General features: G+C 37.1%; 1 protein-coding gene across 3 annotated transcripts in view; it reads right to left on the reverse strand.

The window, feature by feature from the left end:
- The window catches only part of ADGRB3 (adhesion G protein-coupled receptor B3), a 462,905-nt gene that overhangs the window by 168,275 nt on the left and 271,039 nt on the right, over positions 1–23,591 (reverse strand). For all 3 annotated transcript variants that reach the window (XM_064447845.1, XM_064447844.1, XM_064447843.1), the window contains exons 15-16: positions 22,812–22,914; positions 16,497–16,540 (exon numbers count right to left, since the gene is read on the reverse strand). In XM_064447845.1, coding sequence (XP_064303915.1) covers positions 16,497–16,540; positions 22,812–22,914 — 147 coding nt within the window. The remainder of the gene's footprint in view (positions 1–16,496; positions 16,541–22,811; positions 22,915–23,591) is intronic.

Raw genomic sequence — 23,591 nt, forward strand, 5'->3', positions numbered from 1 at the left:
AAATGAAACTGCCAGAAAGATAGAAGTAGTGTTGTCCCAAACACCTTTTATCCTAAAGAGGGAGACCTGGATTTTAAGTCCTCATCAGCCAGGAGGAGTTGAGAAACATCATATCACTGGGACAGGAAAGACTCGTTTACCCTTTAATAGTACAAATCTAGGAAGCCCATGAGCCAGGAAAGGTCTCTGAGGACCCATGGGAGACATGAGCAAGGCAGGGAAGTCCCAGCCTTGGTGGCACATCATCTCCCTGGCTTCTGTCTGAGCAAATGGAGCAGGTAATGCTCACACTGTCCTGTGAGATTCCAAATTACAGTCTGATCATAAGCCCTCTCTATCAAGTGACCTGGAAGAAGAATGATTTCAAATGGGCCCCTGAGCAATGACAAGCCTTTGAACAGATTAAACAGGAGATAGTTCATGCAGTAGCCCTTGGTCCAGTTCGGGCAAGACAAGATGTCAAAAATGTGCTTTACACCACAGCCAGGGAGAATGGCCCTACCTGGAGCCTCTGGCAGAAAGCGCCAGGGAGACCCGAGGTCAAACCCTAGGGTTTTGGAGTCGGGGATAAAGAGGGTCTGAGGCCTGCTATGCTCCAACTTAGAAAGAGATATTGGCAGCATATGAAGGGGTTCGAGCTGCTTCAGAAGTGGTTGGTACTGAAGCACAGTTGCTCCTGGCACCCCGACTTCCAGTGCTGGGCTGGATGTTCATCATGCAACTGATGCTACATGGAGTAAGTGGGTCTCACAAATCACACACAGGTTCAAATAGGAAACCCCAGTCACCCAGGGATCTTGGGAGTGATTATGGACTGGCCAGAAGGCAAAGATTTCAGAATATTGCCAGAGGAGGAGGTGACATGTGCTGAAGAAGCCCCATGTTGGGCACCAAAAGGACTGTTGTGGTTTAATCAGGCAGGCAGCTGGTTAAACACCACACAGTATTCGCTTGCATCCCCCCAGTGGGAAGAGAATCAGAGGAAAAAGCAAAATAAAATTGGTGGGTTGGATAAAGATAGTTTGATAGGACAGAAAATTAAGGAGTAGTAATAATACTGATGATGATAATAACAATAATGCTAAAAGACTATAGAAAATAAGTGATGCACAATGCAATTGCTCACCACCTGCTGACCAGTGCCCAGCCTGTTCCCAAGCAGCAGTCACTCCCCCCCAGCCAACTCTCCCCAGCTCACATACTGAGCACATTGTCTCATGTGGTATGGAATATCCCTTTGGCCAGTTTGTGTCAGCTGTCCCAGCTGTGCTCCCTCCCAGCTTCTTGTGTACCTGGCAGAGTACGGGAAGCTGAAAAGTCCTTGACTTAGTGTAAACACTACTTAACAACAATAAAACATCAGTGTGTTATCAACATTATTCTCATACTAAATCCAAAGCACTCACTAAACCAACTACTAGGAAGAAAACTAACTCTATCCCAGCTGAAACCAGGACAACTGGCAATTCTAGATTGAAGATCAACCTCTTCACAACCTGTTGAATTGTGCCATAGTCTGTGTATGAAGATACAATTCAGAGGGCCAGAAAATGACAAACAGGGAGACAGATCCTAACCAAATGACAATGCCTTTTCCCTGGAAGGTGTGGGAATCCTGTTTCAGGGACTTATATATTCATCACTAAAGAATCCCTGGGAGTTCACATGGACTCAGAAGTTGTGGGTTCAACATCCCCCTCTTCCCTTTCCTTATTTTTTGACCACTGTGGAAGTCAAACAAGCACATCTGGCCTTCAGATTTCTGGTAATTGCTGGTAACTATTTTCCATTTTAAAGCTACACTGACAAGGGCTAGGATACCAGTATCTTTTTACTAGCAGCAGAACTACTTTTAGCATCACAGACCTATTATAACTTGGGAGAGTGAATTAGGCAAAACACGCAGCTTCAGTACCTGAGGAATCATCTCATGGTACACAGCTCTGGTGCATCTTTACTAGAACTGGCAGTCCACTCCAATGGGAAGAATTACTGATAGGCGGAAAGGACACTGTTCGACTTTCAGGTCTCTGACTGAGCTTTTACAGTAAGAATAGGCTGTTTGTCTGTTGTTTGTTTGTTTTTACCCATAACCCCATCTAAAGTTAAATAGAAGTCACTGAAAGAAAATATGACACTCCGTAATGACATTCTGACGCAGTCTCTTTTCAGAAAAGTGCTGTACTTCTATTGCCCTTATTTGAGCACAGGATTTCAGTGTATTAAATTTCCCACTGTGTCTGTTGATGAATTTAGATTTTGTTCAAAGGCTTCTAGATGGCTCTTCTTGTAGTTTTACTGAGGAGGGAAGTGTACAAGTAAAACAGAAAATGAAGTCTTTAATGGTCAGTAAGACTATTAGAAATTTTTTTTCCTGCAAAAGCAGATCTCAGTTGTAACAATATCCAAAATTAAACTCTTTATAACCATAAACAGGACTACTTGTCCCCAGGCTTTTGCATGGCATCATTGTTCTCTGTCCTTACTTGAGACATGCTTTTAAAGACAGTAGTACTCTTGGTATTAAATAAGTCTATTTTTTCCTTTAAACTTTAGCTACAGTTGTATTGTGACCTTTTTAACCACCTACTGAAGTTTTTCTTTCAGCAGATAAATAATAAAGAGACTTTTAGTTCAGCAAAGCAAGAGCTTAAATTTAGGGAGACAAACAGTGCCAATAATCTGACAGACATGCTCATTTAATGTGCAGATACCAAACTAAACTCACATAGATTGAAGATAATGAACCTAGTTATATAATCAAGTTGAACACACGCTATATAGCATTTTGCTGTGTTATGGTTCCATTTTACATTTTTCCACTAAAAATTAGCAATAAGGGCTAATCTGTACTTCTCACATGTGATTAAAAAAATTACAAGTGTCATTGACATCACGTTTTGTGAAAATTCTAGCTTTTTCACCCAGTCGGAGAGCAGTTTAAAACACAAGGTACATTACCTTCAGTATTTAAAAATTACTTTATATGTAAATATCCCAAAAAACAGAAAAAAGCACATAGGCTGAAGTTAAATTAACTTTAGATGGATATTTCTAAGTTAACTGATTGTGTGCACAAGAGCAAAATAAGTAAATATTGAATTATTTAGTAACCAGACCTTTTTTTTTTTTCTGGAAATAAATATGATCCTTATGTTATTAATTGCATTTTTGCCACTCAAGTAACTGCTTGGGAGTTTCCACACGTTTCAGTGATTACATTATTGTAAAGGGCAAAATATCCCTCAAACTAAAATTTCATTATTTTTACACATCCTTCTGGAAAGACTGAATAAAATGTAATAAAAAAAATGTGATTTAATGATGATCAGAATTTATGTCCTGTACAGCATACTGAAGAAGAGGCTGAAATATGAGGTTTAAGGGAGAACTTAGAGCAAGGAAAACCCAAACTTCATAGCATGTGGAATTATTCAGTGCACGGTGCAGAAAACCAGGTTTTGAATATTTATTGGGCACAGTTAATGAAAGTCGTGTTATAATGCTTCTGATAATGTTTTATTGTTAATTAGTTTTCTTGCTATGTAGTCTTGTCTGCTGACACAGGTAATCCCTGCAACCAGGATGTTTGCACCTAAATGGGTTCTACTTTGCATTTGTGAGTGCTATCCATCTTGTTAAATTAATTTCAAAACATGAGAAAATAAAAGCGTGAGATCAGTGGGCAAGGGAAAGGGAGTGTCATGTAAGCCATTCAGTTCTAGATTTTAGGTTTTAGAGTACATCACACACTTCAGTTAAGAAAGATAGTGAAAAGGTAATTTCTGGGTTTTTAGCCTTTAGGAACTGATTTAAGAGGCAATCAGAAATGCTGAGATACAATTGGTATTAATAGATCACAAGAGGTTTGTGTTCTGTATTTGTGTCACTACATAGAATGAGACTAGATTTTCTGCTTCATCGATTTCAGACCTCTTCATTATTAAGAAAATATGGCAGAGGAACCATATAGCCAGAAGAGTTAGCCTGATTGAGTCTTTTCCTGTGTAAACTGGTAAATGGTATGTGAATTTTATGTCAGGAATTGAAATCTGAAAAACAGAACTGCTTAAAACCACACAAAATGTTGTGCTGCAGGGCGGGGAGAAAAAAAAATTGTCACATATATGAAACCCAGGGCCTGTTTGCAAATTGGTAATTTAGAATATATGATCTGTACTGCTTTTCAACAGATACTGAAGTCTGTTCAATACCAACTATGGCATTCACAAAGTTATGCAAGATTATGGTTTTCAAAATGCCACAGAAGTTAAATATTAGACCATTTTGTGTTCCCATTACAGCTGTCGTCAAGAGAATGGATTGACCATGTACCACATTGTACCTTCCTTATAATCTCTGCTTGGTACCTATGATAACACAATGGAAGGCTGATAATATATTAAAGTTCTTTTACTTCATAAGTAAGCTTGTAAAAAAGGAAGAAAATGCCTCAGCAATGCATTTGGGAATGTAATCAACTGTGTAGGATCACAAATACACATTTTTTACTCTCTTACCCAAGAATGGAGATAAGGTAAAACATTATTTTGATAACTCACTGCAAACTTTTTTTTATAGAAATGAAATAGTCTGTCTCAGAGGACGTCTTAGTTCCAATGAGGGCTCATTTTAATTTTATTTAATTTAAAAATGTCTATCAACTTCATTATATTTCCAATATTAACTTTATTGAATGCATTGCCTGTCCTCTGAGAAGGTACCTGTACCTTGTATGGTGCCATTGGAGGATATTTTCTCCACAGATTCACTGGTTGTCACTATGAATTTAACGATGAATTTACAAAGTTGAAAAATGTCCATCTCCAAAAAATACAGACTTTACATCTTAATTTACTTCTGAATTTTATTATTCTATATCAAGTTCTGTGAGTTCAATGTCAATAGCATACTTTCAATATTTTTAATTATGTTTATTATTTTTACTTTTCCTTGCCAGGAAAGCAGCTCTATGAGATCATTGTTTATAGTCTGATGGTCAGGGCTATCTCCTGGAAAGGAAAAGCTGTGAGTTTGAACCCCCTCAGAGTGAAGAGGGTCTAGAACCCTTAGTACTCCACAAACACTTTAACCTTAGGTTATTTTCAAAAGGTTGTCCTCGTCTCTTTATTAAGTATATGTTTACTCCAAGGATGTTATTTGGCAATCCATAACCTGAGGTAGAAATTTATATGTAGGGCAGGATTGAGTTTGGTATTGAAACTTCTAAATTTAGATACCTATAGGTATGCAAGAAGTCTAAGCTTCCATTACAGTCAATGGAGATCTTGTCAGTGCAGTCTATAGAGCCTAGAGGACAGATTACCTGTAGTAGGTACCCAATGACTGTGGCATTGGCAGACATATCCACTTGAGTGTTTTATTTTTCTTAATTTTGCAGTTAATTCTGCTGTTAGCAATTGATTTCATTTCCTACATATGGTACAACTAGAGATGTCTTATGGTGTCTTTGCCTTTATCTGCTTTGAAGGGCACAGGTTTCTCCCATCTCCTGTAGATAAATCCTGGAATTGTTCTACATGTCTGTACTAAGTATCTAAATTGAGCCTTTAATATTAACCCTTAATTCTAGGGCCTATTCAAACACATTTGCATATGAATTATTTCCAATATCCTAGCTCTGTGCATATTTTTGCTCAGACTGGTTAACAGAAAAGGGTAGGTGCCTTGTTTAGCTGCTGGAAGTAACTTCTTGTGGTTTTTATCTCTTATTTAGCTGTCCAGGGCATTTTGATACCAAGTTTAATGAAAATAAATCATCCTGCTGCATTCAATGGGCTATGTTTTAGATTTCTACACTTAATTTGAACACTTGAAATGCAGTAAAACTGGCAAAAAAAAAGTGTGCTTCCATCTTTTCTCATCTTAATAAGATATCATTCTCATGTTTGTAGCAGCTTGCATTTGTAAAACGCCTCCTCTTAAGCAAAACTAAACAAAAAAAAATCCAGAAGGGAACAACAGCTGTGAAGTTAGCTACTGATGGTCTATACTTCAAAATACCAAAAACTTATGCACAACCCCAGAACACTGACCTGGGTGTTCCTTGGTTTTTGTGAGATATGTTTTCTCAGAAACAATTGCATTAATCAAAATAAACTGAAAATGTAAAGGTCTAGATGAAACAAAAGGAAAAATAGTTGTATAGGTTATAAAATGGCATTTGGGTAACTGTTTGAGCTGGCAGCAGCACAGAAGGTTGTAAAAGAAGAGTATATCTAAAATAGCATGCCCAGTATATATAGAAACTCCATACACAGCAGAATGTGTTAGAAAATACCTTCTCACCTCACTCCCAGTCCTCCCTGGTTCTTCCCCACAACTGTCTGAACAAGTAGCTTCTTTGTTCTCGTGACATTAAGATGCTTTTTGTCTGGGATTTCAACTTGTATCATCACTCTTAGATAGTCATGCACCTACACACTAGTCTTTCGTGGCTCCTTAAAATGACACACACGAGATGTTGCTATTTTTGTAGGAAGGTGAGAGTGAAGCCAGGACCATGTGGGTTCTTTTACAAGTGCTAGACATTTTCTAAACTAAAGAAAGATGGGAATTCTGGTGGCTAGGTCTTCAGGTTGTGGACTTAAGAGCAACTTATTCCCTTATTTTGGCTGAAACACTCACTGACTTCATTATGATATTTAGACATCTCTATATTTCCTTGAATCTGATGAATTTTTTCTATTTACTGGAAAAACCTCAGAGGAAAGGAAGGTTGTGTCTGATCAGAGTTTTCTTATGTAAATCAATTACAAAAATATGAGAACAGAATGGTCTGCTTGGGATGAAAAACAGAAGTAAAATTTATTCCCAGCAGTCAATTATATGGGGAAAGTAAGTAAGGAAAGAGATAGATGGATGGATAGATAGATAGATAGATAGATAGATAGATAGATAGATAGATAGATAGATAGATAGATAGATAGATAAAAACATGTGGTTTTGGTAAATTTAGCATAGTTTTTCTCCTGCATTTATAATGAAGAAACAATGTAATTCAAATTAAGGTACATGTTATCTAATTTAAGATCAGTATATGTTATTTAATATAAATAACACTTAGAGTATGTAGAATTTGACATCAGATAAATATATATTGCACTAGGTAGAGCATGCCTTACTGTGTAGTACAATAAAGAAAATTATGTTTCATATTTTTAATTGTACTTCTTGGGGGTGTGTGTGTAAATATGTTTTACATGCTTTATTCCTCAAAGATTTTCTGTGTGTGTACATGAAATTATGAAGTATGTGCGTGAACACACACACAGTTTGTGTACCTAAAACTTCAGATGTTTGACTGTTCACTTACAAGAAAAAGGAGAAGGGAGGGGAAGAATGGGCTGAAGATGAGAGATGTGCCTAGAAAAAATCTGGTCAAAATAATGTACTCTTTACAGGCTAAGCACACAAATATAACAAATTCATTATAAGGAATGATTCTGTTTTTCTGGTTCTGTGTTCCTCTGTATGTCAGTATATGCACCCTTTAATTATTGCCATTCAAGTTGATGGAATAACTCCTGACTTTGTGCCAATACCAGTAGAGTGATTCTGATTCTACGGTCCCAAACCAGTATGCTGTTTAAGCCTGGGCCTTCAATAGATCTATGGGTAAACCTGACATCAGGAACGTATTTATGTTAAGTGATTAACTGATAGTAATGTAATGGCATTTTAATCCATGTTTTTGATACATGCAAAGATATTTCTGTAATTCAAAAGGCAAATGTTTTGCTCTGCTTTCACGGACTTAATGTGGAGATGGAACAGAGAAGAAAACCACTAGAAACTGCATTATTAGGATAACATGTAGCATTGGGAATCATAACCATAGCCTGTGAAATTTTGAATTATATTATATTCTCCATTGCTTAGAATAATAGCATGGGTTGCAGGATGTTATACCCAGCACATGCACTTGAATGCATATGTATATTATATTTAATTAACTAGCTATGCAAGAAATCTCTCTTATTCAACATTATCAGAGGGGATGATGATAACATTAAAAAATCATCACAAATACACCATTCTTTCACTAAAAATCTATTCAGCCATAATCTAGCAGCTATTCAATACAACAGTATTTTCCGTGAAATTGCTTTGCTTGGAGCTGTTCATCTAGCATATTACCTTCCATTTAAACTTCTTTAATCCTGATATACATTTGTATTACTCTCATTAAGGTCTGGCCACCCTGCATAGCTTAAGCTTAATAAAATGTCTTCTATTCAAATTAAGTAGTAAGTAGTATAAATATCGTCCTAACAATCTTTAAAATATTTAGAATTTTAATGGGTAAAACCCAAAACATTGTTTTTAATATTTTGTTCTTATTTCTGGGCATTTAAATTTTATGGCAAATTCAATTAATGCCAGGTATATTCCTTTAATCAAATGTCAGAAAGTGTAATGTTGGCCTCTACTGTTTCTGTTTTAAAAAAACTCAACCAGCCTAGCTCATAGCAGAGAATGGTAAGTTGAGCTGTACTCTCAGAAAACAGACCAGGGCTGAACTAAATACAGTAAAAACATAGTATATTGTAAACCTATTCTACATATAACCCCTCTTAAACTGGAAGGTAAATATAAGTTCATATACACTTTATGCTTCCTCTGTGCTGAAATGGGGTACACGATGAACTATTCCTCATTTAATGACTTTATGTTCTCTTGACCTCTTTACTTGATATACACCAAAGAACTGCTTATGCAGGATAAGATTCTGAGTACCACAGAAAATATGGAATGGAAGCACAGATAACTGAGGGAGGATCAACAAAAAGTTATCAAGAAACTGGTATGTTTTATCCTAGATTTTCCCACACATAAATGACGCAAGCTCATAGCTACTAAGTCTTAAACTCATCTTTATCCACTCTACACTGAGCTTCTTGTCCAGATTCGAAGTCTCAAAACATCATTAATAAAAATAACTATTTTTTTAATGACAATGGCTTCTGGAAGTCAACCATACAGAAATATATTTTAGTCCTTTTTATTTTTTTTAAGGGTGGCTTTCTGCCAGATAGGCCTTTTCCAAAATTTTAGATTGAATACTGAGGAGATTTTGTCAGTGAGGACATAAAGACATTGATTGACGTCATGGATAGGGACGTGAAGGTCTTTGCTTCCCTCTAGTGACTGGTCCAGGAAGAGATTTAACTGAATCTGCTCATGTTGCTCAACTATGGCACAAAGATTCAGCAAAATATTCATTATGTGTAAAGACACCTGTGACGTCAGCGACATGCTGATACAACATTAAAGGTGTATACTGGTGACAGCACTTGATAAAATATGGCAGATTTAAACTGGACATGTATTTGACTGTTTTTGATGGAGTTTTACAGAGATACAGCTGCAGTGTTGACAATTCAAGAACACATGCATAGACTAGAACAGAACAGAACAGAACAGAATAGACTATTTCAGTGGGAAGGGACCAACAATGATCATCTAGTCCAACTGCCTGATCCCTTCGGGGCTCACCAAGTTAAAGCATGTTATTAACGGCATTGTCCAAATGCCTCTCAAACACTGACAAGCTTGAGGCATCAAACACCTCTCCAGGAAGCCTGTTCCAGTGTCTGACCACCCTCCCAGTAAAGAAAGCTTCCTAATGTCCAGTCTAAACCTCCCCTGGTGCAGCTTTGAACCATTCCACATGTCCTATCATTGAATATCAGGGAGAAAGAGCTCAGCACCTCCCTGTCCACTTCCCCTCCTTGGGAAGGTGCAGAGAGCAATGAGGTCACCCCTAAGCCTCCAAACTTTTTTCTCCAAACTAGTTTCTCCAGACTAGGCAAGCCCAAAGTCCTCAGCCTCCCCTCACAGGACATTCCTTCCAGCCCTGTGACAAGCTTTGTTGCCCTCCTCCGGACGTATTCAAGGCCCTTCACATCCTTCTTACATTGTGGGGCCCAGAACTGCCCACAGTACTCAAGGTGATGCTGCACCAATGCTGAATACAGCATGATAATCACCTGTTTTGGCTGGCTGGTTGTGCTGTGTTTGATGCACCTGTGCACAATTTTATCACAACTGGGGTTCACCCTCTAAGATGCATTTCAAAACACTATTCCAAACATTTATTTTAAGGTCGTTCTGCCATACAAACAACATTCTAGTAGAAAAACAGACCAGGCTTTGGTGAATTACATGACGTTTGATCTATCAAAGCAAATAGTTATTCATTCAGAAGATGTCAATCAGACTTAGATGCATGCATTTGGAAGTAAAGACAAGCAATCCCATACTCTGCAAATGCTCAGAAATGCCTTGTATTATATTCTCCTTGCCGTATTAGTAAAACAGGTGTATTTATTCCAGTTGTAGATCTCTTTTTTTTTTTTTTACTGACTGTAAATAAGTTTAAAAGGAAAAAATATATGTCTGTGCAAAACTACACAATATGATTTACTTTTAAGGAATTTATGCATGATTTGTGTCCCTGTTGCCAAAGGAATAGGAGAGAATGGCAGAAGGGTACTTCCCACAGCTCCTTCTCACATGGATAAGCAATAGTCCCTGTTTTTTTAATCTTCTTGGGTGATGCAAGTAGATTTCATTTTTGTTTAATGATGGCATAATACAAGGACCTTTAGTGCTGCTGCACTACTTCTGTTGGATAAACAGAGCTAAATTCTCTCAGACTGGCAACAGTCATGAGCTCATCAGAATGAATGAGAAAAAACTAGAAATATCAGTATAAAACTATTTAACCTTTAGAGTATTGGCTTTGAGAACAGCTAGAGGGCATTCTCAATTAGGACTCAGGAATTTGGAACTCTAACACTACCAGGGTTAGGTGAGTGACCTTGGACAAACAGCTTTGCTTTCATTATGCCCTAGTTTCACCTATCTGTAAACCAGGGAGGCTGATAAAAAACTCTGTGTTAAACTGCCTTTAAATTTCCAGGTGTAACACACTTTAAGAGTTACATGATATAAATGAGAATGGTTGATAAACTTTTGCAGCTCTAATTATGCTATATTGTACTTTTAGAAGCTGGATTTAACAAACACTGTTTTTCCCTGCGAGAGTCAGTCCAAGTCCAGCACCATGCTGGATTCACAGGTCCCATCTGCCACATTTCTTGGTGAGGTATTACTGGGGAAAACAATGATCACGTTTTATTTGACTTGGTAATATCCATTAATTTTTCTGGAAACATAGATACAAAACCAAATTATGATCAATTTGTTTTCTGTTCTAAAGTTTATTCAAACTGCTTAATTTTCTTCTGCCTTCGTTATATACTAAAAAATCTGTCAAAAGTCCAATTCAAATCTTTAAATTTGATTATGAAGATACAACCACTAGTTCTTTTTATTCACATTTCAGAATTATAATTGCCTGATATTACAAGAAACCACTATTTTTAGTTTCTGAAAATCTACATTTACATAAAGGCAATAAATAGCAATTGAGTTCTCAACAAATGGAGTTGATTAATCACCCAGTAAAAATTAAAAAGAAAGTGAACTTATTAACAAGAATGAATTTGATTTCCCTTTTTTGCTACAAATCTCAGCAGGCCTTGTAAGCTCTGTTGATGGCCGTGTAGGTGTTAGTGAAGAGCAGTGTTATAAAAAAGAACTAAATTATAAATTCCTCCCATATATACTGATTCATTTTGTGTATGACTTAAGCAAAGAAAATTTTGGTCTGACTCTTTTTCAACATAAAGACACTCCATTTTATATCATACAATGCCTATATATTTCAGAACTAAGTAGTCCTGCTGTACAGTACAATCCTAGCAGTTTGTAAATTAAAAAAAATTTAAATTTAGATCTTGCATGATTTAAGCAGTGAATTGCCACTTGATCTGATCTGATCTAAATCAGTCAAAGCCTTTTGGTTGTCTGCAAGGGAGTTTGGATCAGGTTTTTAATTCCATACTGTTTTAATGAAAAAGAATATGATTCTATAGAGTCTTTCAGTTCTTTATGCAAGACTACGAGGAACAGAAGATTATGTAGTATGCTATTACACAGGTTCCATTATGAAAGTTCTTCATGAAAGTAGGTACTCCAGGAGGCATTTATCTTTTGAATAAGTTCATTAACGTTAACTCTTCCATTACACTCACAAACATAAGCATAGAAGCTAACATGGAAAGCAAATTTTCTGCCTTGAAAAATATGAAAGAAGCAAAGTTTGACAGAAAGCTGGACCAACAAGTCTGACTGAAGTCGATGGAACAGGCAAAGGTTCAGCTGCCATATGTTGCCAAATTATACTTACATGAATTACTCTCATTCAATTTTCATTCTACTTACAGAAAAATCTATTTCCTCCATATCTTCCTGGTAATAAAAATAATATGACTGTAAAGTAATATAAAGTAAGGAGAGGCTACTATTCATCTTTCCAGAGGCAAATTCTGATGCAGGGAATTCTAATGATTTGATAATTAGCTTGAGACATTTTGACATGAATTATAAAGAGCCTTCTTGAACATGTTTTCAAAGGCTTGCAAGGTTAAGCCAAACAAAGAATAACTGTATATTAGTAGTTTTGAACAACAAAATGGAGAGGAGAGGGACAATGCAGATCAGAGTTCCCTATTTTATCACAAGGCAACAAAACGCATGAGTTGTTTTGCTGGTATGCATGCAAGCTTATATCCTAAAGCTGAGTCACATTCTGCCCTATAGACAAATCTGTGAGAAAAATCACAGTTAACTGGTAGATTCTTCTTTATTTGCATTGAAGGAATTCTTTTATGGACTATTTCTCCACAATTGTATCCAGGGGCAATGGGAGAAAAATAATTAAAAGCTCTAGGGGATAATTAAAAAAAAGTAACTGTAAACTTTTTTTAATCCTCTTTTTAATGGAGGATGTTATAATATGTCTGGAGTGAAATCCTGAAATTATATAAATGTATACAATTTCTAGTTTCTCGCATAGATCAGTATTCATAGTTTCACATAGCTGCAGGGTAGAAAATCTAAACCACTGTCAATGTAAATTTGTATGGCAATGGAAAAAAACCATAGAGCAGACCTACCAATAGTCCTAAACTGAAAAGGAACCAGGTCAAAATACTTGCAGTATTAAAAATTTCAGCTAATTGCATTGTACTTCTGCCAACTGTATATTCAGCAGGCACAAACTGCTATGAGCACACATACGGACAAATAAAAGGCTGCCATACCGTTATAACATAATTCTGCAGCAACTGGCAGAAAAAAGCCCCAGAATGCTAAGGCTCTTTCCTTACCCAGTGCTGTGAGATGTCATATTGCACTGCATACAGCTGTGGAGCACGCCAGCAACAACTGCCACTGTCCTGCAGAGAGCACAGGTGCCCACATTACATCCAACACATTTATAAAAGAATTAACACCAGCTGCATTGTTTTGCTAATCAGCTGGTGACTACTGAAACTCCCATGTGAGATGTCACCTCCTTCCACTGACCCACCACGTCCACCCCAATTTCCACGCCCTCATCGTGATGGTGTTAGCCGAGGGTCGTATGTGAGGGTGGTGCTCGCAATGCTCAGTGCTGTGGCACCTAGCTTCCAGCCTCTTACTGTGTTTTGAATTCTGCACTCTGGTTCAAGAGTCCAGGGGCTGGGTCCACTAAGACAAGTGACTCTGTCAGGCCAAAATTTTATGGATCCTAAAGCTCCATACAGGCAATCTGTTATGGCACCTATCACAGATTTAAGCATCAGAGAAGGTAACAAAGTTCACAAGAACTCTTCAGACAGCCTACAAAACTGCCACAGTAAATGGCATTTTAAAAACGGAAATGTATGCATGCATATAAGGATTCTTTGATCCCCCGGCTTACAGAGCCTTGCCCAGACTTACATAAAGCAAAACAGTGCTAGGAAAAAAACACTGACAGGGATATGGCTAAGATTTAGGTGTGGCATACTGACAAACACATGGAAAGAGTGGTAAAATTAAGTATAGAGGTGCTGGGAATCAGCACCCCAATCCATGAATATTTTCCTAAATAATATGGCAGAGTTCCAGCAGGACATGTGAGTAACACACTCCAGAGAAGCTGACAGCTCTGCAGGCATGGGCTGCTCCTGTGAGGCTGAAAAGTGGGCTTCAAACACCTCAAGTAACTTCTGTAAAAAAATTGAAGGGCTGGTCCCTGAGGTTCCCAAGTAAATGGTCTAACCATTGGATTACTTGCCAGTTGAGACTCTCTCTGCTGTCTCCCTCTACCTTCTTCTCTTTCTTTCCAGAAAGGTAGGAAGGACAGGAGAAAAAATTTCAGGAGTTTCGTTTTGCCTTAAAATCTTTAAAATCACTTCTGTGGGGTAGGAAAAGCAGTCCTAGTACCTGACGAACTTCTTTTCTTTCTCTTTGTGGACTGCGACACTGGAATTAACGTATCACAAACAGTTCCTGACAGTAGGGATTCAGCTCATGCCAGAAAATGCAAAGCAGAAGAGATACAACTCTGTTTTGAGTTTTTCTTTGGTTGGTTTAAGGAACTAAATTGTTTCTCCTCAGAACATCAATTACAAATATTCCACACTTTTCCCCATGCACTGAAAGGAGAAGTATTCAGTACCCCAAGACTTTACTGAAGGCAACCTTTAGAAAACATTTTCTGAAATGAAAGGACAAAGAGATCAGTCATATTTCTGAGGGGGAAAAAGTCACCACTTTCACACTATTGATGCTACCAGCCTCATGTAAAGAAGCTGGAAATATCAAAGGAAGCACCAGAACTTATAAACAGCCTGGTGCAATCAGCACAGACAGATGTGATCTATGTTTTGGGAGAATCAACTGGAAGAAAATGCTGAATTATTGGATATGAGCTTGCCCTTTATAATCCATGACATAATATTCTATTCTTCAGTTTCACTGTCTCAGTATTGCACACATATTTGACTAGCTACCTATGGAGCGGGCACAAGCCTGCCAGCTTGATAAATGGAGGACCTTATAAAATATCATCACAGGGAAGAATCACAGAATTTCTTAGAAAGAATGGATTAAAACTGCTTTCATCAAAGTTAGGATGACCAAATTGTCACAGATAGCAATGGCAGTAGGATAGATTTGACGATCCAGTGCGATTAAAAAGCTCACAGATCCAGAACTTTCTTCAAGGATGGATGACAGGGAACTGTTAATCACTGATCAATCTCCTGAGCAGCATGCCCAAAACCCAGATAAACAAAGCTTCCTGTGTTGTTGCAGAAGTATTAAACTGTCACGATCAGCGGAGGAAGCATAATTTACCAAATGTGAACTTGCAATGCATGCAGATAAAGATGTGGGACAAGTGGCTAAAAAGGTCACAAAATGCATTAGAGGTTTCTGCTGGCTGTATGCCGATGATAAAAGCAAACACAGTTTTCATCTGAAAAGCACTTAATTTAAAACACCCATCTCAGCATAACCACTGATTAGTTAAGCTCCTTCAACTAAAAGCAGACTACTTTTTGTTGGGTTTATTCCAAAACGCTTGCCAAATCCTGGTTATGCAAAAATTACCCAGTTTGGAAGGACATGAGCACAGCCCAGTCTGTAGGATTTGCAATGGGGATAAGGCTTTTTATCTGTCATATCCAGTAGTACTAGCATCATAACCAAAGTTTCTCATTCCTATACTATAATATTGTTTCTCAGACATCAGTTTAATGACGTAAACCCAGGCTCAAGGATAAAAGCACTCACAAAATCACAGGTATACGATTTCTAACACTGTAGATGAGTCTATCATATAAGACATACATAATATACCTGGACAAGAAGTACAACATCAACTTCAAAAAAATTAATATGGCAAACACATAGGGATGCTTCTTGAAATGCTTAATGTGTATTTAGGCAAGGTTCACCTTGACTTTAATGGGAGATTTACTGTGAAAGATTGACATGGCAAATTACAACTGCATAAACTTGGAATTCTTTTTAAACCACATTGATTTTACTGTTCTACATCTTTAAGTGACATTTTCTTTTTTGCTACAGAAGGGACACACACTGAAAAGAATAGCAGAAGACTGTTACCGAGCTTCCACTGTTTAGTACACAACTATTATTTTACTAAAGTAAAATGAAAATTTACATCAACTAAAATAAAGATTGCCGTAGGTATCAAACTTGAAAATGATATTTCTCCCTGCAGTAACAGAAATGGGAGCCTTCCTTAGTTATCTGTCTGTTCATTTACCCACTTTCTTGTTGCCCAGCAACTACCATCAAGGAACTACAGTTCTTAGACATCCTCATTTTAATCTTGATTGAAATTACTATGTGAGTAATCTCTTCCTGGTGAGATATTGTATTATTTCAGTTTACATAGCTGCAGAAAGGAAGCCAAGTGACTGGAGAATCCAGTACTTTCACTCTGTGAAACACTGATCTTCCCTGCCCACGTACCAACCCTTTAACTGACCAACTACTTAAATATTGTTAGGGACTTCATAATATTTGAGCCATAGGAATAGAAGCAAACATCTCTCACTTACGTTCTTGAATCATCCCACAGGACGCAATAGGGATTCAATGTGCCCTGAGAAGAAAAAAAAACCAAAAAACATATTAGTTACTGGTATATATATATAAAAAAGGTCATGCCTGACCTATACATTTATTTGGGTCTCCTCCTACCAGATCACACTTATACTCTGATGAATTGATGCCACTGAAATTGCAAAAGCTTAAGGTTAATTCTTAGAGTATTTAAAAACCACTTGACCCTCAAAGCAGAGTATATGCAGTATTCTCTCTCCTAGATATGGTAAGTATGAAGTTGTCTATTTGGGAACTTTAGGCCTCTCAGGAACTTGGATGTCAAAACCAGTAATGCCTTTAAATATTTTACATTTCGGATGACCCCACATTCAATACCCAAGTCCTTTTGTCAAGTAGGTCTTAAATCAGCAGAGATATTTGCTCAAAATATATTTTTTTCTTGAGCTTTACAATCCCAGCTCCAACGCCTTTGAAGTCAGTGGAAGATTTCTTATTTGATTTAGAACAGGATGGGAATCTAAGTTTTTTACACTTCATTAAACTGTGGGTAATGCTTTAGGAAATTGAAATGTCTTTATTACTAGTCATGTTTATTTTGCTGCCTAGGAATAATTGAGACAAAATTAAAATCCAAGTTTTGTCCCTAATCTTGTAAATCTTCCTTTATCAAAACTCAGATTGATTTATAAGTATTTAATGGGCTAAGAACTGCAAAACTTTATTCCTGTTCATAGTAAACATTGGATATTCCCAAAAGTTATAACTATATAAATAAATTTGATATAAATACAGAATAAAAATATATTTTTAACAAAATAACAAGTGATTTGAAGAAACAGGTGGAACACACTATGTACTTATGTCAACGTTGGTGTAGTTCTCTCATGAATAGTATTGGTGTAGTAGATACAAAGATAGTTTCAGATAAACAAAACACACCTTGATATTTCATTCTGAAGTGTGTTTTATTTATAGAAAAAATATGGCAGCCTGTGAAGTAAAAATCTATTAAATATTTAAATTCTTCCATCCACCTCTTTGTCAAAGGTAAAAAAGGTCCTTCTGAAGATGCTTTGAGAGAGACATTTAGGGAAATTTTAATCCTCTACTTCAGAATTTTGCTGACTGCATTGAATTTTATGAGTAGAGTATAAATATTTAAAACGAACATATACTTCTGGCGCTTTATATTAACACAGCACTGTACAAACATAAATAAAGGATGTTCCATTCCCTGAAGTATTTATAATACAAAGAAGGGGAGAGGGAAGAGGGCACAGGACAAAACCTGCGATAACAGACCCACTGAGATTCAGAGACCAAGCCCTGCATCATTAGCCAAAAGCTTTCAGATACATTGATAGAAGAGGATATAGAAGAATAAGAATTAAGAACAATGGAATAATGGTGCAGAATTAATGTTTTGTTAAAACTGCATTTTATAGAGAGTATTAATTTGTATCCTAAGTCTGGGTGAAGAAATTCTACTTACAGTCTGATATAACTACATGAATATTAAAAAAGTACTTCTACAGCTGAATTGTAATCAGACATTGTGTATCTGAGGTGTATATCTGAGGTGTGAGACCTGTCTTTCCTAGCAGCAGATACATACATACAGTTTATGCTTGCTATTCCAACAGTGCAAGTAGAAAGAATACAAAAACGCTTTCAGAAAAAATGTCCATTATAAAAAATCTACAAAACAGAGGGAGATGAAAGCCTTTGCAAAGAGCTGAAACACAATAAAAGTGCTGCTGTCAGATCACATGCTTCACTCTCTTTGAAATGTATTCAAATAAAAAATAAAAAGTGTGTTTGGCCATTGCAGTCACTAAGGAAAGATTAAGCAGAAACATGGAAAGCAGGATAAATATTACTCCTGTTCCTTAAGAAGGTCTTGTGTGAGGGTTTGCTCTACCAGGCGTGGCAGCTCGCAAGGGCAGAGCAGCCTTTCAGAATTTCTTCCTCTTTTGATACTCTGTTCAAACACCCTTCAAGCACTGCAAGGACCACAAGAAGCCCGTCTTCCTGTTTTCTTCTTTGCCCTTAACCTGCTGCTCCCTTTGTCACGTCTTTCTGGGCCTGGCCTCCTGGCAACATCTCCTCACTGCTGTTGTTGAGCCACTTCCAACAGCCGTCGCTCTGAGAGGGCAGCAATCTTTCACTACAGCTCTTCCCAGTTAATTACTTAGCTGCAGCTAAGGAAGCAACTAGTGTGTCCATTAATATTTACGAATGTTGCAGTATTGATTTATACACTGCAGTACAGGACTTGGATATCTCAAAAATAGACATATGTGTGTGAGTGTGTGTGAATATATACCTCTGCCTGGCATATAAAACTGAACTTTCAAGACGTGATTGGCAACTTTGACAGCTATGCAGCACAATGTCAGCTGTGTTTTGTAGCCAGGGTTTTCAGCCTCATTGATAGCTTGATGTCCTGTGCCAATGCTGGATCGTTACTTTAGTGTCCCTGGAGTAAACTTCTGTGCTGTCAGAAGGTGAGAGTTCATATTCTGTCTGGAGCAAATAAGATTTTGTTTGAGTTGTGCAGTTTTTAAAAGATTACTTCAGTGTCTCTTTAATCAAACTACTTGAAAAATGTGATTACATTCATCAACATATTCCAGTGCAGAAGACCAAATATCATCTTATCTAAATAATGCATTGCCACCCACATTCTGTGATCAACTGTCTATTATATTTTAATTTACCTGCAAGTCCAAATACCATGCTATATTCTGAACAGCACATAAAATTGTGATTTACACTTCCACCACAAAATAATCCTGTGGTTTATTAACAAACTGGCTAATTTTGATATAAGACGAAGCAATGATGATAAATTTTGAATAAATGAAGATTTAAAGGCTTTTTTGAATTAAACATATTAACTTTTATTAAATGATCACATTTGCCCATCCTTTTTCATAATCTCTTATCTACTTAAATTAGTTAGTGGACGGGGAGGTAAAAGAACAAATGTGTGGGTATACTCCTATATATTAATAGGCATGCCCTACAGGTTGTGTAAAAATTAGTCATTAAATCAATTTGGAAACAAACTGTTCTGAATAATGAACAGCATTTCAGGAACAAAGGTTTGAAAAGAACAAAAATAACAACATGAAGAGCATTTGAAAAAATCAGATGAAAGAAAATGTCTGTATTTTATTTTCTGTTTAATATTTAATCTGTTTAATTGACATAATGATTAATCTGTGAGCAATTAATATATAATGTTCAAACATGAAAGATCATACATTAATACTGGTTTTGTCTTTATGTGTGTGACATATAAAGTTTGTTCTATAGTAATATTTATAATTAAGTAAACTCCTGTTTTCAGCTAAGAAACTTATAGCAAAGATTAGAATTCATTTCAGTCTAAAGGCAAGAAACACCCACCCAAACTTACAAAACATTTCTAGGCATCTACAGCCTTAGTTCTTTAAACCAAAGTCTCATTATGAAGGCTAAACTTTGGACATAAAAATCACCAAACTTTTGCAGATATTAAAACTGTAAAATTAGTTTCCATTCCCAGACTTTGTAGAGAAATATTGTGTCATTGTATCTGCCCATCCAACTCTTATATTGAGGTGGATGAAGGTCCTATATAAATGTGCTATACATGTAATTCCAATTTAAGGACTGGAAATTTGTTCCGAGCACTTGATGCTTCTCTGGATTAAATTATAGGACAAAAACTGAGCCAAAGGAAAAAAGAAAAATTGGCTCTGATATCAGTTGGCAAGGTTATTGCCTTTTCACCTTGTCAAGACATGAGCTAATACAATACTTATTAATATTCTGTTACTGCAAGGTTGACAAAGCAAGGTGACACAATCAGTGTCTCTAAACTGACCTTTTGTAACAATGAAGTTTCACTTAATTTCCAGGATTTTGAAACTTGGCAAAAACTTCCTCTGTAAATTATTCAGAGATAGATTAAAAAAAAAAAAAAAATTAAAAAACCCTTTTGGGGACAGCAGTTCAAACTTTCGTTAGTCTAGCCTCCCTTATGTTGTGCTGGTTATAATAGCTTGTGTTTGGCTTATAAGTATTTTTAATGCTGACACGTTGCTTACTAGTATTAATTATTTTTTAATTTTTAATTTGTTTCCTAGCATAAGTGACCAAATTAGTTACAGTCTTTTTCTTCCCCACCTGCTACCCCACACTTTTGCAAGTAGGAACTCCAATTTCAAAATATAGAAGTCATACTCAAATATTCCTTATCTACAACTCATGTAAGTAGCCCCACAATATTTTTAAAATAATGGAAATTGAAATCTAGCATTGAGAAATACCATAAAATCTCCTTAATAATGATCTTAGTAAGATCAAAACAGGTATTTGTGGTCTACTTCAGCAAACTACAGGCCTGTCAGCCTGACCTCGGTACCGGGGAAGATTATGGAGTGATACATCTTGAGTGAGATCACCAGACAAGTGCAAGACAACCAGGGGATCAGGCCCAGACATCATGGCTTCATGAAAGGCAGGTCCTGCCTGACCAACCTGATCTCCTTCTATGACCAGGTGATCCACCTATGGATGAGGGAAAGGCTGTGGATGTTGTCTACCTGGACTTTAGTAAAGCCTTTGACACTGTCTCCCACAGCATCCTCCTAGAGAAGCTGGCGGCTCGTGGCTTGGACGGGTGTACTCTTCACTGGGTAAAAAACTGGCTGGATGGCCAAGCCCAGAGAGTTGTGGTGAATGGAGCTAAATCCAGTTGGTGACCAGTCACGAGCGGGGTTTCCCAGGGCCAGTGTTGGGCCAGTCTTGTTTAACGTCTTTATCAATGATCTGGATGAGGGGATTGAGTGCACCCTCAGTAAGTTTGCAGACAGCGCCAAGTTGGGTGGGCGCATTGATCTGCTTGATGGTAGGAAGGCTCTGCAGAGGGATCTGGACAGGCTGGATTGATGGGCCAAGGGCAGTTGTATGAGGCTGAACAAGGCCAAGTGCCAGGTCCTGCACTTGGGTCACAACAACCCCATGCAACACTACAGGCTTGGGGAAGAGTGGCTTGGAGAGCTGCCCAACAGAGAAGGACCTCGAGGTGCTGGTCAACAGCCAGCTGAACATGAAGCAGCAGTGTGCCCAGGTGGGCAAGGAGGCCAACAGCATCCTGTCTTGTATCAGGAATAGTGTGGCCAGCAGGAGCAGGGAAGTGATTGTCCCCCTGTACTCAGCACTGGTGAGGCCACACCTTGAATACTGTGTTCAGTTTTGGGCCCCTCACTACAAGAAGGACATTAAGTTGCTGGAGCGTGTGCAAAGAAGGGCAATGAAGCTGGTGAAGGGTCTAGAGAACAAGTCTTCTGAGGAGCGGCTGAGGGAACTGGAGTTGTTTAGCCTGGAGAAAAGGAGGCTGAGTGGAGACCTTATTGCTCTCTACAACTACCTGAAAAGAGGTTGTAGTGAGGTGGGTGTTGGTCTCTTCTCCCAAGTTACTAGTGATAGAATGAGAGCAACTATGTCTCTTCTAATTGTCTCTTTATGACTTTATTTAAAGTAAACTCTAACTCCTAGTAACAGAAACAGTTTATATGCCATGCGTTCACATAAATTACTCCCATACTTGTTACTTAACATTATTTTCCTGATGTCATACATGAAAAAAATTTCCTGCAAAAGATATATTTTATTCTCCCTGTGGCTGCTGGGAGATTGCTGACACAAGAATGAAAAACTGTTAGTGTTTTTCATATAGTTAAATGTAGAATCCCTTTTTTCAGATTTAAAGCATTTTTAATGTGACACTAAAGGCTGAAAAGTACAGAATTAAAAATAATTGCACAAAAAAAAAGGTCAAATATTTGTTAGAATTGTAAGCTAAATTTGAACCAAAGCGCTTTTTTTTTTTCTAAGTCTGCTATAACAGGTTAGGTAAAAACTGGCTTTTGACTATAAAATAATGAAAGAGAAGAAGAAAAGGTTTGAAGAAATATGTAGCTTTATGACCTATGCAGGGAACAAAAGGTTAAGCATTCAGCACAATACTACATTTTCAATTGTATCCATCAAAGCAGCTATGGAGAGTTTTCAGTAGAAATTGCTGTTTAAATGAAAACTTCAAAACTCACGCAACAACAATTAATTTTGTTTTGCATACACACATACAGGAAACAAGTACACATTCCCTTCAAAGTATGTTAGACTGTTCCTGGGCTTAAGTTTTAGCAGTTAAACTGGGGTTTATTACCAGATATTTAAAACAACCCCACACTTTCTCTCATATGATCTGATAAATATTCTTGGAAGAACATATCAGCTATCCTTGTACTTACATTAGACAGATGGGCCAGTTCTATCTCCAGGAAAGAATCCGTAGTTTTGGGCTCAGGTCGTATAGTAACAACAATGATTTTTGAATTAACAACTGTAAAATTCCTGTGAAAAAAAACACATGCAAAAATGAAATGAGGCTTCTGATAGCACCTTTAAAGAAGTATCTTATGTGTAATTTCCATGACTTTAGTCACCAAATATTCAGGGAGAAAATCTATTTGTTTGGAAATGGTGAAAACATTCACTTGTTATCAAGCATACCTGACACATTAAAGACTGAAGAGCAAAACTGGTGGCAGAAGTGTTATTCCTTAAAGTATGTTTTACTAATTAGAAGGTTGTATTGATGACAAAAACATTCTGTCAATGTTTGGATGCATATTATTCACTTCTCTCAACATAGACCTACTAGCTATGTTTTATAAGAGACAGTAATTTTTCTTCCAAAGTGCTGTGTTGGACTTTTTTCTGAAGACGGATGAGGGCGATGGGAGATTCTACAGTTCTGTTGATTCTGTCCTCATGAAGAAACCTATCTGTCTCCAATTTTTTGAAAAATCATTGCATTTGGTTTATGAGTGGGAAACTTAGTCATCTAAATACTTTTAAAAATATAAACCATAGTTCCATGACTGCAATCCCACCAAAACCAGTCAATATTTTCTCATACATGTGAGATTAGATTTGATCTTACGTTATTGTACCAGGTTATTCAAAATAATAATTTTCTGTTAATTTCTCTAACTCAACATCACTCTCTCTTTTCATGTAAAGTGTGG

The sequence above is a fragment of the Phalacrocorax carbo genome, chromosome 3 (genome assembly GCF_963921805.1).
Source record: "Phalacrocorax carbo chromosome 3, bPhaCar2.1, whole genome shotgun sequence".
Classification (NCBI taxonomy): Eukaryota; Metazoa; Chordata; class Aves; order Suliformes; family Phalacrocoracidae; genus Phalacrocorax; species Phalacrocorax carbo.